General features: G+C 36.5%; 2 protein-coding genes across 2 annotated transcripts; both read left to right on the plus strand.

Moving 5' to 3' along the window:
• The first annotated feature begins 4,829 nt into the window (after nucleotides 1-4,829).
• Nucleotides 4,830-6,580, plus strand: LOC130742530 (ribonuclease H-like). The gene is made up of 2 exons (XM_057594627.1): nucleotides 4,830-5,526; nucleotides 5,625-6,580. The coding sequence occupies exons 1-2, from the start codon at nucleotides 5,205-5,207 to the stop codon at nucleotides 6,083-6,085; spliced, it is 783 nt and encodes a 260-aa protein (XP_057450610.1). The 5' UTR covers nucleotides 4,830-5,204; the 3' UTR covers nucleotides 6,086-6,580.
• Nucleotides 6,581-6,704: 124 nt separating this feature from the next.
• LOC130742531 (uncharacterized) lies at nucleotides 6,705-8,817 on the plus strand. Its single transcript, XM_057594628.1, has 5 exons — nucleotides 6,705-6,818; nucleotides 7,395-7,478; nucleotides 7,549-8,115; nucleotides 8,194-8,316; nucleotides 8,424-8,817. The coding sequence occupies exons 1-5, from the start codon at nucleotides 6,705-6,707 to the stop codon at nucleotides 8,523-8,525; spliced, it is 990 nt and encodes a 329-aa protein (XP_057450611.1). The 3' UTR covers nucleotides 8,526-8,817.
• The last annotated feature ends 9,871 nt before the right edge of the window (nucleotides 8,818-18,688 follow it).

Consider the following 18,688-nt stretch of genomic DNA (forward strand, 5'->3'; position numbering starts at 1 on the left):
CGCTGGAAACCACCTCCGACGGGGTGCATTTCGCTCATGGTTGATGGAGCTTACAGTCACGTACATGGTCGTATGGGCATGGGAGGTTTAGTTCGTGATGCTACAGGGAAATGGCTAGGAGGCTTTTATGCAGGAGCAGCAGGCGGGGATCCTCTCTTTGCTGAAATGCAAGCACTGCTGTTGGGACTGACATACGTTTGGAGTAGAAATTGGAGGAAAATTGTTTGTGGCACGGATTGTCTGGGGTTGGTCCGAGCGGTGGCGAAGGGTAGATATGATTTTCACCAATATGGTAGCTTGTTGATGGACATTCATCTTATTCTATCGCGAAATTGGGAGGTTAACATCTGTCATGTTTCTAGAGACGGTAATGAGCCGGCGGATTGTTTGGCGAGTATTGGTGAGCGGCTTCAATGTGCTGTTACACATTTGCTTTCTCCTCCGGCGGAGGTGGTGCCTCTTCTTGAAGGGGATTCTTTTAGTTTGTAGTCTTGGCGTTTAATTTTCCTATGTACCAAAAAAAAAAGCATGTGATTATTCTAAAACATATGAAATCACAATGTCATGTATATTGAAACTGATGAAGTTAAGATCCATTCATCGATTTCACTATCCCATTGTTTCATTTTTTAAATTTCTCCGGACAAAACCAATATTATTATGTCAATTCTAGGTCAGTCTATAAGGCCGACTCTAATGGAGCGATATACTCCTAATTTATATTTGAAATCTTGTGGTTATATATATTGGAAAAATAATAACAATAAATTATGCATATATATAATTATTATAAATTAATATTAGTTACAAAATTTTTATTTGGCTAACGATATTAACAATGGTGCCCACTAGGGTGGGCAGGTAGCACTTTGGTCCATCCATGGACCACTGTTCTTTACCATAGATATAATAATATTTTAAATCTGTGGCCAAGATCAAGTACCTTGAACCTGACACTCCGGTCAAGAGGCATTACTTTTATAATTTTGAAAAATTGCTAAAGCACCCCTGAACTGTACCTTTGTATCAGTATAAGCATGATGTCATATTAAGTGACTTGAGTGGTCCCTACCATTCCCTTCTTCCATACCTCCCCTGCTGACATTGATTCCTGTCCCCTTTCCCTTGTCCATTTCGTTTGAAAAAAATCTGTGAGTCTCCATTGATTCTCCTTGTGAATTCGTGAATTGATGCATTCTGATGATGACAATATCAGATTGAATTGATGCACATTAACTGGAAAGTTTTGTTGCATGAATTGTGTTATAGGTCAGATTTTACTTCTATCACATTTTGATTATGAAACCACACAACTAAAATGTCAGATCTGTAAGACAAAGCTATCTTAATTGTGCTTGCTCTGATAAAAATGTTGAAAATTGATTGTTTGTGTCCACAATTATGTTTAAGTAAGTAAAACGTTAAACATACAGTTTAAATTCAGAAACATAGTGAAAGTGACACAGTGAAAATAGGCTGAGAAAATTAGTATGAATAACAGTAGTAAGTGGTCTGTGGCAAGCATCACACGGTTGTTCATAAACAAGACAACAAATTCTTAAACATAGGCTAAACAAACGATTAAGCTAGACAGACATAGAAATGTTCAACTAGGCTAGTTGTGGTTGCGAGTGACACTCATGACCAAACGTAGTTGTGTTGGGAAAAATGTAAAGAACAACGTGTTTCCAGAAGCCAAGTCTAATTCCTTGCAAAGCCCGTACCATCCCATACATAAGTAGGCCTCATTCTTGGTTCTTGAAGTCTGACTAATTTCACAATCTGCAGCATGATTTGTATTCAACACCTTCACATTTATGGTTGACATTCCATGAAGTAAGATTGTCTTAGCAACCCTAGCAGGTAAATGCTGGTACAATAAAAGACAGCATGTATCAAAAGATGTAATCCTAAAATGTAAAATAGAATTGAATTGAAGCGAGTTCAACTTACCAAAGGGCTTCTACCTCTCGCCATCTTATCATTCACAACCTTGACCCAATCGTTTGGGTCATCATAAGCATCATCATCATCAGAATCAGAGGACAGGTTAATCACCTCAGGGTATTGAATCTCAGGTTCTCCTTCGTAAGAAAAAATCCGGATCTCAAAGGTGAGAGGTTCCACATACTTAAAGTAAACCAGAGCTTTGTCCTTCAATGAGTAAAATTCTGCAAATTGATGCAATCCATTGGTGAATGCAGCCCTCCCATTCCTTAAGCTTACGGTGAATTGCCTACTATTTCCATTGGGGTCTACTGCTAGTACATCTTTGCCACGAATAACGTTTTTCCAATGAGAATAGATTCTTGTACTTATGTAGATAAAATCCTACATTTCAATGGAGGACAAGTGATTTTTAAGACGAGGCAGACATTATTCCGACATTATTATGTGTGTGCATAGAATAGTAAGAAACTCCTAGAATAATTACTGCAAAATTGGTTGATAAGGTTTGATAATACCTGATTGCTTATCCAGTGCATTCCAAATCCCCTGTAAAATGGGTCTGCAGCCACTGTTCTCGGAGTGTCCATGATAATGACTTCACAAGAAGGAAAAATGATTAATGATTTTGAAAATAATGTTATAGTAAAAGACAAAGAGAAGTAAGCAATGCAGAATCCAAACCCACGTTAAAATGGAAAAACCGTGAAAACCCTATCCTTTAATGGGATAAAACAACGTTGTGGGGAACATGGGTGGGTGGGGAAGGTAAAAAATTCCGTAAAACCTAAATGAAACTACCTGAAACTAAACGATGACAGTAGGTTATGCAAATGCAATACATGGAAAAGTGGAAAGTTGGCGATAATAAACAGGATGAAGAACAAAAGGGGAAACCCATTAAAATACGGGTTTGACAAGAAGAACGAGAGTATTCATTTTACCTATTTTGAAGAAGAACCTGCTAACCCACGACCTATTGATGTTAGCCGATGTGTGAAGATCTTGAAGCTAAGTCCTCCTCTGGTAGATTATTGAGACGGTGGTTGAAGGAGTAGGGTTAACTGTGTTGTTGATCGGAGACTAGGGTTAACCGTGTTGTTAGGAGACTAGGGTTAACCGCGGTATAAGGTCGGGTTAGAACAAACCAGGCCCAGATGCTTATATTTTGTGCATTTTTGTTCGTAGGCCCATCCCAACGGCCTGTTTGGGTTTGAAAATTTCTTTAAGTTTTTTTTTATATGACCAAACAACAATTTTTTTTTATTTAAAAAACTTTAATCAAAGGTCAAAATAAAACTTTAATAATAAGAATATTACAAAAATAACAAAATAATATTTTTATAGTGAAATCTCATCAATGGTTGACCCGCTTAATTGGTCGAGTAACCATTATACAATAGTCGGTCTACTAATCTCCTCAACGGCTGACCCGCTTAAGTGCTTTTAGGTACCTCCTAGTCCCTTAAACGCTAGTCCCCTTCAATAATCACCGTCGTAATGAAGATTTAGAATCTCTTCGACATTAGTCTACTAATCTCCTCAACGGCTGACCCGCTTAAGAGCTTTTAGGTACCTCCTCGTCCCTTAAACGCTAGTCCCCTTCAATAATCACCGTCGTAATGAAGATTTAGAATCTCTTCGACATTAGTCTACTTATCTCCTCAACGGCTGACTCGCTTAAGTGCTTTTAGGTACCTCCTCGTCCCTTAAACGCTAGTCCCGCCGACGTAATGAAGATTTAGAATCTCTTTGACATTAGTCTACTAATCTCCTCAACGGCTGACCCGCTTAAGTGCTTTTAGGTACCTCCTCGTCCCTTAAACGCTAGTCCCGCCGTCGTAATGAAGATTTAGAATCTCTTAGACATTGGTCTACTTATCTCCTCAACGGCTGACCCGCTTAAGTGCTTTTAGGTACCTCCTCGTCCCTTAAACGCTAGTCCCGCCGTCGTAATGAAGATTTAGAATCTCTTTGACATTAGTCTACTAATCTCCTCAACGGCTGACCCGCTTAAGTGCTTTTAGGTACCTCCTCGTCCCTTAAACGCTAGTCCCGCCGTCGTAATGAAGATTTAGAATCTCTTCGACATTAGTCTACTTATCTCCTCAACGGCTGACCCGCTTAAGTGCTTTTAGGTACCTCCTCGTCCCTTAAACGCTAGTCCCGCCGTCGTAATGAAGATTTAGAATCTCTTCGACATTAGTCTACTAATCTCCTCAACGGCTGACCCGCTTAAGTGCTTTTAGGTACCTCCTCGTCCCTTAAACGCTAGTCCTGCCGTCGTAATGAAGATTTAGAATCTCTTCGACATTAGTCTACTTATCTCCTCAACGGCTGACCCGCTTAAGTGCTTTTAGGTACCTCCTCGTCCCTTAAACGCTAGTCCCGCCGTCGTAATGAAGATTTAGAATCTCTTCGACATTAGTCTACTAATCTCCTCAACGGCTGACCCGCTTAAGTGCTTTTAGGTACCTCCTCGTCCCTTAAACGCTAGTCCCCTTCAATAATCACCGTCGTAATGAAGATTTAGAATCTCTTCGACATTACTCTGCTTATCTCCTCAACGGCTGACCCGCTTAAGTGCTTTTAGGTACCTCCTCGTCCCTTAAACGCTAGTCCCCTTCAATAATCACCGTCGTAATGAAGATTTAGAATCTCTTCGACATTACTCTACTTATTAAGAATTGTTTCAACATTAATTTTTTTTCAGCTTTTTATTTTTTCAGCTTAATATTTTTCCAGATAAATAAAAAGAAAAGGAAAGAAAATATTAGTTTCAACCTTTATTTTTTATTTGACCCATATTTTTTTATCTTTTTATTTTACTCAATTAAAATAATAATATTTGTTATCCAATTACTTTATTTTGAATAGGCCACCGCCACTTGTTATCCAGCTGGCTCCATATTTGACCCTAATTCGAACCCTATTTCATGGAACCCAATGTCCCCAATGTATTCGGCTGGCTTCTAAGGGAAGGAACGTGACCGAAACTGACTGATAGAGACCATTCACTGTGCTCTTTGCAAAAGAACAGATTCCCTGGCAGCATGCAGTACAAACCACGTGAAGGTTGAATATTTTCTTAGCTACCATTATTTCTGAGCATAAAGAGGTGGGTGGGTCCATTTATTTCACTTTTTAATATAAGGACGTTCTCTTTCTTGGCTAACACCGCAGATTTTTCCTACTTCACGCATTTAAACTCTTTGCAAATTTTTCATACTTCACGCATGTAAACTCCTTACAATTTGATGTCTGGTACGAGCAACAAATTTTATGTGGTTTTTCGGGGCAGAAATCCTGGGATTTACACTACCTGGGATGACTGCAATGCACAAGTGCATAAATTCAAGAACAATAAGCATGAAAGGTATCCAACCTTCCACGAAGCAAAACAAGCACTAGATGCATTCTTTGCACTCTCAGAAGAATTTGAAACCCCGCTCCAGAGCCAGGAAGGACCTACCCAACACACACATGATTTTCATGGAGAGAGCAGCACTGCTTACCCACCCAACCTGTCTCAACCGTGTAGAAGGTCATATTCCCCAATGCAAACAAAGTGCACTTTCAGTTACGTATCATCATCATCATCCTCCATTCATTTAATTTTAACATATATGCAAGGGTTTCATTAGCTAGACTCTCTGACCTATATTTTTTTTGGTCAGATGATGAAGGGAAGTCTGAACCTCAGCATGGTATGTCACAGTGCTTGAAAGGTGATCAAGTTGTCCTCAAGTTTAGCATGAAAAACTGGTTAATAGAAGCTTGTAAGGTTTTGGGGATGGACACACCTGAGTATTATCCATATCCATTGAAAATTCTGAATGGCTCACCCCAGCACAGTTATATGTGTTACATACGGTCCCCAAAAATCCAGGATACACCTGTAGAAGTTGGCCCTCATGCAACATCAGCAGATCTAGCAATGGAACATGTTTCATTACAATGGTTAAAGAGGTTGGAGAAATCCCATAACTTAGCTATTGTAGACTACAACCTGCATAAGGTCCAGGAGAAGAATGAACGAATCCAGTGTCTAGAGGTGGAGAACTTTGATCTGGTCATGGAAAACTCAAGCCTCAAGCAACAAAATCTGGACTTAAGGAGTATGTTGCACTATGCTTGAAGTGAACAATCCGATGCAAGCTATATGACTGTAACTTTTGAATGGTAGTATGTCACTTTTTTTTATGCAAGAAGGCATGTGTAATAGACACCCAGACCTTTAGACCTCTAATGCTTTGCAATTTAATTGTTTTCGTGCGTTCAAATTCTCAGCCATACTTGCATGGTCATACATTGTTGCTTTATTTGCTGACTGGGTTTGACTGACTCTTGTGTTGTATTTTCCTAATTTTGTACACAGAGTATCGATTTAAATTCCTTAATTATAATGTCTATGTGTGCATACAAAGTGTGACAAAAAATGTTAGGGTCATATCATAGACTGACGCATCACAGCAGCAAATGAAGATTTTATCTCCTTTAAGATCTTAAGTTGGAGACCCTAGATATCAGTATCCACATCTCAGGTTCTAGGACTGGTTTTTGGATAAGCATTTCCATTTCAAAACTGAGTTTTGGAGAACCATTTCAGAAGCTTGTTGTGCTCCATTCGTGTTCATCAGGTCTAGGTCTGTAGTCAGTAGCTTGTCTACATTCGTTTTGTTGTATTTATTTTGCTTCTTGAACCCTGATTGGTAAGAAATTCCCACCTTATTTTCAGAGGTCAGAAACAAACAACTATGGATGAGATGGATGCTGATGGTCATGAAGATGAACAAAGGAACCAAGAGACGGAAACTGAAGAGCAAATTGAGGCCGAGACTGAGGCTGAAATGAATGGTCTCAGAAACATGGTACCAGCCTTTCTTTTTTTGTTTTCTAGTTTCTGCTAAGGGTCCTCCTTTTTGGAAAAAAAGCGAAAATGGTAACACTTTCGAGGTCGCCCACTTTTGAACACTTGCAAATATTGTTATATAGATCTGGATCTGAAAGTGATTTTGACTTTGTGAGAAATAGTACTTTAACACATGAACATATTGTTATATAGATCTGGATCTGAAGATTTTTTTAGACTTTGTAACACTTTTTAGACTACGAAAATATTGAAGTGATTTTGAAGTTGATACTAAGTAACACTTTTTAGACTATTAAAATACTCACGATCTGAAGATTTTTTAGACTATGAAAAAATTTAAGTGATTTTGACTTTGTAACACTTTTTAGTACACTTGGAAATATTTTTGTTTAATGGTGCTTATTTATGGAGTTGAAGATTTGTGCACTTTCTGTGGCTTTTTAAGACTTGTAAACCTGGTTTTTGGTGGCACCTTGTTATTTAGTTATGGATTTGAAGTTGTTTTCACTATGTAACACTTTTTAGTTTAACAAGTTTAATATCTCATTTACTGGTTTTTGCCCTTATGTGCCAGCTTGATCAAGTAGGCAGGCGCGATTTCCTTGAGGGATTATTCACACTGCTGAAGGCCCTTAATAGCCTCATTGGTTACATGAAGGTGAGCAAATATCCATATGTATATGTTACTTGAATACCACCGATTGTTCATAACTGCGTGTTGGATGCAGGCCATGAACAGGCATGTGGGGAAAATTGATGAGGAGATTTCGAATCACACCAAACTCCTACATAGTATGGCTGAACAAATTTCTACCTTGGCTGAGAAGAAGGCAGCGGAGCCGAAGGCTTCACCGAATATCTTTCAGGGCAGCTGTTCACAACATGCAAGTGCTGCTGTATTTGACGCTGAAACACCATCTGGGACACTTCCTCCCAGACAATATACATCCAAAGTGCTGCACAAGGATCCAGAAACCTTAGATGAGGTCAAAAAAAGGCTAGACATGTCTATTGACCTGACTGTATCCGATGATGATAAGCCTAATATGAAGCCATCATCCGGTAAGGAAGTGAACATTAACAAGGGAGGTGACAAAGTTGTAACCTTGACAGCCAAGAAAAGAATCAACAAGAGCAAGTCCAAAGGAATTAACATATCAAGGGGAAAGCACTTGTTCAAAAGCTTGGAGGTTGACTTTGATGTTTCTGACTCAGATCCTGATGATTGCACAATCATTGAATCACCCACTAATCCAAGTGGGTCCCTAAATATACCCGCAAAAGACAAGACAAAGGTTCGTGACTTCTGTCCATTAAAGCAATACCCCTCCATTACAAATGAAATGCATTGATATGTTAAAATCATATTGCAGGACAAAGGGAAACAAGTGGGAACTCGTGGAAGTCCAGCTTCCAGACCTAGAAAGATTCCTAGGTCATATATATCACTAGACAAGAAGAAATCGTCAAGGAAAATTGGCCACGTATTACCCAAGGTTAACAATTTCTGTGGCTGACCAACCAAAACTGATTGTTTGTAGAATTATCAAAAATGTTGGTATACACTAAATATTAATTATAATGATGCTTTCTTCTTGGCTAGGCAATGGATACCAAGTTTAGTCCAACTGTAGAGATGTTGCTGACAATTCCAGAACTCCATTTATGCGCCTATGTCTTTCAGTTGCATGGTAACCCAAGGTAATGTTATTTCAATTGTAGTCATTTTCCCCTATGCAAATGTTTTAACTGACTACAATTAGTTGTAATGCAGTGAGGAGTTGCTAAAGGCTAACCATGCCAAGCTTTCATAGTCTTTCATAGTTTTTGAAATTAATAGTTGAATGACAGGTTTTCCCCCAAGGTTGTACAAACTCTCCCTTTATAGATAGATAGATAGATAGATAGATAGATAGATAGATAGATAGATAGATAGCCATATAGCCATATTAGACTATTTGGAGTACATTATAACATATTATTCTAAATACTTTTAAATGGAAAAAAATGAAAAAAAGTCTAAACAACTGTGTTACTGATTCAATATAAGTGTAAAGCAAAAATATTTGTTTTATAATAACTGTCCACTTAGAATTCGAATGTTGCGTTAATTGATGTTTTTCCATAAAATACCCATATGAGAACAATAAATAAGGAGAGACCCCTATGAGAACAATAAATAAGGAGAGATTGAAATACACATTAAGGGGCAGACTAGGAAAACAAATAATATATTTTTAAAAGTTAACAATATTTATTGCACTTATTAATATGTGTGCATTTTCTGTAAGTGAACATTTATTCTGAAACGGAGGGAGTAATCATTTTAGGAAGAAAAAAAACATGTCAACTAAATAAGAATAATTAAAATAATTCCTATAGCATCCCAAAAGAGGAGAGACTCAAGCTCATGAATATGGTCCTGATAAATAAGAAAATCTAAAAATTGATGAACTCTTGCTTTAGCCAAAAATCCACACACGCATTTCATTCTCTAGGAGTACGGATAACTCAAACCTTCCACTACTAAGCAGGTTCCTGGTACCCTAAATCAAAGTCACATAAGCTGATGGAGGATTTAAAACCAGTATATAAGAAAATTGAAATAGGGAATAACATTTTAATGCCGATGATATCTAGGTGTCAATTTGATCTATAACTCTAAGGCTCCCACCAAGACCCTATTATGGCTTTAACTTTTCCTCCCACCAAGCTCTAGGTTTTTTAGCCCTAACCTTTTATAACCCACAAGAATGTGTGCTAGGATAGGGTCAGGTCACACCCTATTATTTTAATAGTTGACCAAAATATTGACAAAAACAAATTTAGTTTTTTATTATTTAATAAAAGTGTTTCCTAAATTTTACACTGAACCATAATTCCAATTTGACTCTGCTCCGACCTACCTAACCAATGTCAACATGTTCGACCGACACTAACACGCCATGAACCTTAAATTGACCTTAAACCTTAAACCTGACATGAACCCTAAAATCGCCCATAAATCCTAAATCGACTTGAACCCTAAATTCGACCTACCCATTTTTCTTACTAACGCGTCGTTGACCCACTCGAATTGGTGTCGATTGATCCGATCCTTAACTGGGGTCAACCCGCTAGAGCCGACACCAAGACGCACTGACCCCAAAATCGGCCCTAAACCCAACGTAAACCAAAAATCAGGCCCAAACCCTCAACTCGAACTGAACGCTAAAATTAGCCATAAATTTTATCCCAACCAATTCGATTGTTGGCTCGTCGTGGGTACGCTTGAATTGGTGGTGACTCGATGCCGACACTCCCTTAACCCTAAAATTGGCCTTATATAAACCCTAAACTAGACATTAACTCTAACATTGACCCTAAACCCTAAAACTAACTCGACTATTTCTCTTGCCCGACTCGTCGATGGCCTACCCAACGCCTACTCGCTCGAACCGACATTGACATGTTTGACCCAACATTGACTTGCTTGATGTGATGTCGTCTCGACCTGTTCAAGTTTTGTTTAGTGTGTTTAGTGTTAGATATTACCGTTTAGGGTTTAGGTCGGCCTGGCACATTCTGGTCGACCGACTGAGTCATGTCAATTTTAGACATGGTTTTGGATCGATTTTAGGTCACTCGAACTGTTCAGGTCAATCCAACTTTTGTTCAGATCGGTCCGAACCATTATTGTCGACTTGAAATGTTTTAATCGGCTTGTCTCGTTTAGGTCAGATTTTTAATTTTAGGGATTAGATTTTAGGGTCAAGAGACTAAGAGAACGAGAGGGCTTTTGACCCTGGATGCTTTTCTTATGTAGGGCTTTTTGGCCCTGACCCACGTGGGCTATGGTTGGCGGGCCTAATTTACAGCTCTACCATGGTATTAACAAAACAACCAATTATCCCAAACGTTTAAGTTGTTGGTTAAGGGCCACGTGAATAGTTTTATATTACTATTAGTATTGTGTTCGTAATTTTATCATCGTAACTAGTTTTATATCATTTTTCCCATCGTAATTTTATCTAACAATAAATCAAACAGACTCATAGTTGTTGGATTTTTTTATTCGAGCTTACAATTTTTGACAAGCTTATAAGTTGCTTAATTATATATTTCTTCTTCTTATTAAAATTATTAGTTATAGATCAATTTATTTTGACATATAGTATTTGTGATACGTAGTAGAAAATCATGATCAGGGTAGACAAAAGTAATTTTTCTTAATGGTTTCTTATGCCCATTATAATTTTCCTTCTTTGTGATTTTTTATCATGTGTATAAACATATACATAATTTATTCGATTTCGGTCACATGTAATTACAATGCTGGATGCGCCCCGACATTCTAACTTGTTGTTATATCGTATCTTTTATATTTATTTGGTATATCTTCTAGATTTAGGGATGAAAATTGGCAGAGTACTACAGTACTCATCCCATACCTGCGTTTTTAAAAATTACATGTACTCGTCTCCATACTTGCGTGGGTAACAACTTCAATACCCCGTAGTTTTTGAGTACCTACATGCCCGTACTCATGCGGTCGTGCCCATTACCCGCCATTTACACTATTTTCATTTCAAATAGAAAACAAAAGTACAACTAATTTTATTAAATAAAAAGCAAGAACGAAAATACAAAAGATCATTTTAAGCCTAGAATATCAATCAATATCAATATCAATATATATTAGAAAAGAAGAACTTCCATCAGGCTGATTTAGTGACGTGTCATTCTCACGTTAATTCTTAGTGACGTATCATTCTCAGGTTAATTCTCATAAAAAAAATACATTTTTAAATTTTAGATTTGATTAGGATTTAGGTTGTTTATTTCTTGATTTTATCTTAATTTATTTTTGATTTATTTTTAGAGTATTAATTAATTTTTATGGTATTTTTATTGAATTTTCGGATTTTTAATTAATTCAGGATTTTATGAGTTTTTATTGTGATTTGCTAGATCTTGATAGTTTTCATCTATATTTATTTAGTACCTTTTTAAATTTTAGATTTGATTAGGATTTAGGTTGTTTATTTCATGATTTTATCTTAATTTATTTTTAGAGTATTAATTAATTTTTACGGTATTTTATTGAATTTTAGGATTATTAATTAATTTAGGATTTTATGAGTTTTTATTATGATTTGCTAGATTTTTGCAGTTTTTATCTATCTTTATTTATTACCTTTTTAAATTTTAGATTTGATTTAAAATATTTGTCCTAATTATCTAAGATTTACCTAGATTACTCCTTACTAAATTTATTTCATCATGATTTAAATAGGTTATTAATATGTTTAATTATTTTGGGGAATTAAAGCAGTTATTATTTGATGGTTACGTGGAAGATTACAATATTTGATTTGATTGGTTTCTAAATGTTAAAAAAAAATGAAAGATTTTAATAATCATTCCAGAAATAAGAAATTATTATAGAAAAAAATGTGGAAAGAGGAATTTGAAAGAAGGGATGAGGGGAGAGAGTAGCGAATTGAGGGGAGGAGGGACAATTAATGGGGAAAGAGGAAAAATATATAGGGAAACTGAAAATTTAAAATGTCAGATGAGAGAAAAGAGAGAGGAATGAAATTGAGTGAGAAAAATAGACAATTAAGGGAGAATTAATTGGGAAAGAAGAGAGCACATATTAGGAACAACTTAAAAAAACATAAATAACTTAGAATTTAAAAAAAAAAACTTAAAACGAACTCGCATAATCACGTTCATGATTGATTGATGTATCAAATATAATAGACATATTCCCCGTTGCACGGGAAAAAAAACACTAGTATGTCTATAATTTAATAGTTTGGAGTTTAAGGAATAAAGATGGACTTGTACTTTGGCCTCGTTTGGAAAAACAGCTTAATTAAGCGCTTATGACCATAAGCGCTTATGACATAAGCACTTATTCATAAGCTATTTTTAAAAATTTATTGAAATAAATTAAAAATAAGTTGTATATAAGCATAAGCTGTTTTTCATAAGCTATCCTGAGTAGCTTATGAAAAGAAGCTGAAAATAGCTTATGGCAGGCTATAAGTTGTTTGCATAAGCTCTCCCAAACACTGACATAAGAGTTTATGCTGTCAGATAAGCTCAAATAAGCTCTTCCAAACTGGGCATTTGTTCAAGCAAGAAACAATAAGACATCCATTAAAGTTAATGAGCTATTACATCATCCATCCACTGTTTTAAACTTTTAAAATTTATTTCTGTTGGTTTATGATAGCAGTAAAAAAGATTGTGATTTTCCTAAAAATATAACTTCAATAAAAACTGGCAGTGTGAATACTTATTAAGTTCTATAATTAAATAACGTGAGATAGTATTCATGATTTTTTATTCTTCAAAATCATTGAATGAGTCATAATAATAATAGTACTTACAAAAGTAAAAACTAAGCGGTAAAATTAATTAAAATATTAATTATGATATATATATATATATATATTCAATTTTATTTTAATTGCACAAAAACAAGTAACTCTTTTGATTTGTGTGAACATGTTTTAGATTAATATTTGAAATATCAAATTTGCAATTAATGTGATACTAATTATTATGATATATTAAAACTTTGTAGTAGGTCCCTGAATGATAGCTCAAATGGTAAGAGCAAAGAGGCATGTGATTTGGGTGAGCGAGGTCCAATGATCAATTACCGGAGGGTGCAATTTATCTTCCAATATAATAAAAAAAAACTTTGTAGTAGACATGTTGACAATTTTCTGATCTTCGTGGATGATTCTCTCTGATTAGGACATAGTCCCTCACCAACTCTTATGATCAGAAACAGACAATGGGTTGAAGTTGGGGTTGGAGGTGGTGGGTCCCATACTCCTATTTCTAGAGTAAATTTCCTTACGTCAGTGATTCGCTACTTATGACGTATCAGAATCTTTTCTTTTTCTATGAAAATTAAGGCTTTGTTTGGTTCGGAAAGAAAAGAAAGGAAAAGGAAGAAAGAGGGAGGAAAGAGAGATGATTTGTTAGGTTGTTTGGTTTAAAAGAAAGAGAAAGAAAAAATGAGTAAAAAGAAAAATGAATATATATGAAATGACATAGATATCCTTGATTGTTATTATGACTTTTAATTTTTTTCAAATTATTATAATATCTATTAATAACCGTAGTATTTTACCCAAACTGCAACTTTAATATAATTTTAAAATAATAATATATACAATATTACACCCCCCATATTCGATTTTGGTTCGAGTTTTATATTTCAGGTCTGGGTTTGGAAATGAGAAAATCCGCACCTGACCTTACATGTTGCCATTCCTAATTTTCCAACATCTCATATTGTATTAATTTTGTAAATCTTTGACTTTTTTCTTCTTCAGTAAACTATGAACAACCCAGGTGGTTGTGTGCTAACAAACCAACTTGTTGAGTTGTGCGTAGTACAACTTGGTGTCGATCATATTTGGATTGGCTGAAGCTGAATTTTGATGCTTTGTTTGTTGAGGGAAGCTTTGTTGGTTTTGGGATGGTGGCACATGAAGAGGATCGCGAGGACCTAGTAGCAGCCACGTCATACCCCGTCACTTCTCTCTCGTTGCTTTTGGCAAAGACGAGTTGATTCTGATGGGCATTGAGGGTGGCTATATATTGGGCTTGGTTTCCGGATGATTCTCTTTGAGACCGATTGCCTGCAATTGTTCCAGTGGTGGAAGGTGTGTGTTGATGATTTCTCTTATGGGGAAAACTTATATACAGTACCAAATATGTTGTTGGTGCATATTGCTTTGCTTGCTGAATCTATACCCATCATGGTCTGAGAGTATTACCCCTGTCAACATGAAGCACTTGCTTTGCCTGCACCGAAATGGATTATGTTGATTTTGTATCCAACATCAAAATTACGGACTCGCCGTACCATTTTCATGGTCGTCCATGTTGCAGTGTCGAGATTGAAATCCAATTTTGAGATTGGCAGAAGGAAGGGTGTTGGAGTTTGGACATGTAGGGTGTATGCCATGGAAGGAATTTGGAGATCAGAGGTTGGAGATTAGAGATTGGGGGAATAGGAAACGTGTTAAATTTTTTTTGAGATATGAAGTTGAAAAAAAATATCGATGTGTCATGTTTTGATTGGAAAACAGTATCAACAGCATCAATGGTACTGTACCTAAGTTTCCCTTTCTCTTACTTAGCTACTGTAGTGAAAAATTGTAAAGCTCTTGTTTTAGCTTTTGATGTTTTTTCGTTTTCATTTGTTAGACGTTTTGGTATTGTTGTTGCTAATTTCTTGGCACGAAATGCCTCCACTTATATTTATTCAATGTGGGTTGAAGAGGTTTCTACGGCCGCAATCCACGTTATAACTCATGATATTTTGCTTGATCTATGGATGCATCATGCATCTTACAAAAAATGACTTCCATATTGTATATATTTTTTGACGAGTTACTGGCCGTGGGCTAACAAATCAGGTAAATCTAACTTTGATCAATTTGGGCTGTTGGGCCTAGTATGTTAGGCCTTAACTGGGCCACGGATCAAGAAACTTATGATTTTTTGTCATTTCACTTTCTTGAACAATAAACAAAACTATTGACAAAAGAATAATTAACTAAACTTTGTTATATGACAAAAAAAAAACTAAACTTTGTTAAAAAATAATAATAAAGGAAACACACTTTCGAAAGTTGGTACATGATAGTGGACAAAATCATGGTGAAGACTACGGTGTCACCCTTTTTAGGGGTTGCACCGGTGCCCCCATGGAAAAACTTTTATAAAAAGGGGGACACCCAATATTTCTTTAATCTCCACCATTTATATAATATTAAAAAAATCGAATGGTTCAGATTGAGTTAATAAAGTTACCAAAATACCCATTTCAAACCCTAATTCTTCTTCACTTAAAAAAAAAAAAACTCTTCCTCCCAACCTCCACAGCCACCTTCTTCCTCCTCCACCTAAGTCTGGTCCTTTTCTGCCCACGACGCAGCCACCTCCCACGACCATCCATCACCCCACTCCCGCGCTCCCACTCCACTCGAACTCTATTTGCCACCGATCGAAGATCCTCGGCGGCCTTGGCGGTGTCCTTCAATGATTCCAATGCTACATGCACAGAGCCACCGTGACAGTGGAATTGCCGGTGTGCTACATGCACGGAGCTCCGGTTCTTAACTTCTTCTTCCTCAGCAATGATTCCAGAGCAATGATTCCAGATCTGTGTGTACAAGATTGATTAATTGATTCAGATCTGTTTTTGGATGGTGCCATTTTCATCTATTTTACAATTGTCATCTTCTTTACCCATATCTGTTTTTCTTTATGGCTGTGCCATTTTAGAAGGTTTCCATGATTTGAATCACCAACTGCAGCTATTCTTCTTCCATGCCGACATTTTTGTTGTAAGACTTCTCAAAAGTCAAAATTGGCAATTCCTTTGAATTTTCAAATTTTTGTCCATATACTTACATCGTCTTGTTTGCTCTTGCAGTGTGTAAATCGTGCTCACTTGCTTGTTCTGAGTGCCCAATATGCCGCACAAATATTACAGATAGGCTTTTTGCTTTTACATCTTGACCCTTTCGATTTTCCTATTGGTGGCTTTGGTTTCAATCACTCTCTATTTAGTTATGTTAAATCATATTGTTGAGATTTTTTGTTTTGATGGAGAAGAAAGATGAACCCAGACGAAGGGAGAAGGAAAGAAAGAACTACAAAGGAAAGAGACAAGATATTTGGCAGCCAAGCTACTGGAGGTTAAAAACCGCCAGAATACATAAGGATAAATTTGTAATCTCACATCAAAATTTTGGGGGACACCGGTGTCCCCATTTTTATGGGTGATACCATAGTCTTCACTCAAAATCATCACTTATGTATTTTTTTATGATTAAAACGGGGCTAAAGCCCAAACAAAAGAGGATCAAACCTACAGGGTCATCACTTATGTATTTTACGACATGTTTGTATACATTTTTAATAAAAAAACAAAATTTGAACAATAAACAGAAATTTGATTATTTCTAATAGTTTAAAAGTGATCAAAAATTTTATAAGGAAAATAATTTCTATATTTTAAACAAACAAAAATTAATTTTTTACTCAACTAACATGGATGAAACAAACAAGTCAATGAATGGGTTAGATCATTGATTTGGAAGCAGAATGCAGAACCTTCATGGGGATGAGGATAAAGCCTAAATTCAATATTATAATAATATGAATAATAATAACAAAGCTTAATCCAGTTTTTGGTCCCCAACCTTTGACATAAATATGACTTTAATCCCTCGCCAGAGTAAAGGTGGGGATTGGTCCCCAGCTTTTGGCAAAATGATTGGTTTTGGTCCTTTCTGCCGGTTTGGTCAACGCCGGAGCTCCGGGAAACCCATGTGGCATTGCCACGTCATTTAATGAGTCCACTTGGATTTTTTTTCCATTAATACACTAATTATTAAATTAATTAACAACATCATCTTCATTCATTGCATCTTCTTCATCATTATCAACATCATATTCAACTCATCATCATCATAAAAAAAAACCAACCCAGATCTGCAATCTCTAAATTTCAAACCCAGACTTTCAAAATCTAAATTTTAAACCCATTCTTTTTCTTTCCCTTCTCTCCCCCAACTCAAACTCATTTCCCTCCTCACTTGTTCTTCTTCCACTTGCTTCTTCTCTTTCTCCCTCAAATTCATAGTAACAAATGAACATCGGAGAGCAATATGGTGTTGTATTTCAGATCCTCTTAGAGTCATCCTCCACAACAAGATACTTTTCTCTTCCATCGTCATCCTCACCACACTCCCTCTATCTTTCCTCTTCTTCACCCTCACGCTCTCCACTCATGCCCTCCCCTACCAGATCTACCACCTCAAAGCCCTCACACGCGCCTTCCCTCTCTCCCTAGCCATGTCAACCAAGGTCCAGAACCCATATTCTAAGGCAACCCGAACCTGATAAATCAACCCATAAACAGGATATTAAAAAAGTTTACATTTTTTTCAAGACAGATAGGTTCGCACCAGTTTACTTGGATGGGATTTGGGTTTAACACCCCACCCATTAGGCCCCACGCCCCACCTGAAGGGGCGAAATTACTAAAAAACCAGGATTAATAACGGTAAATGATTACCCGACACTATAACGGGTAATCATTTACCGATCGTGACATATAAACTCGACAGTTTGGGTTTTGAAACCCATTATTTTCAAAACCCAAATTTCCCTCCCCAAATCACACCCTCTTCAATCTCTCTCAAAGCTCGGTTCCACCACTTCAATCATCTCAAAGGTCGGTTCTAATCATCATCAAAGCTCCCACAAAGACCCATTCCATTACATTCAAAAGGTAAGTTTTGATTTCAATGATTTTCACATTTCAAGTTTGAATTAGGTCAATGGTTGAACACTAGGGTAGTTGATTGATGATTAGAGGTAGGTTTTGTTGTGTTTTGTTGCCTGAAATTCCATGAAATGAGTACGGGCACGAGTGGGGTGCATTTGGGTCTGTTTCTGGGTTCACTGTAATATCGGAAAATCAATTTCCGATATGATAATGGAAAATGATTTTCCGATATGGTAATGGAAAATGAATTTCCGATATGACAGTATGACAGTGCAGACTTCCAAAATTTATTTCCAATATTTAACCATGGCATGTAACTTCCAGGATTACTTTGCTGATTTGTTGAGAATTGGAAAAGATCAAGATAGATTTGATGTGTTGTGATTAGGAAAGTTGTTTATTGTTTATTGTTTATTGGAAAAGATTAAGCGCTCAAATCATATGCTTCATGTGTTGTAATTAGGAAAGTTGTTTATTGGTTTTGTTTGCTTGTGATGATGGTTGCTTGACCTTAACACAGCTAGAAATTTAATTTAATCACATTCACATGC

The sequence above is a fragment of the Lotus japonicus genome, chromosome 3 (genome assembly GCF_012489685.1).
Source record: "Lotus japonicus ecotype B-129 chromosome 3, LjGifu_v1.2".
Lineage (NCBI taxonomy): Eukaryota > Viridiplantae > Streptophyta > Magnoliopsida > Fabales > Fabaceae > Lotus > Lotus japonicus.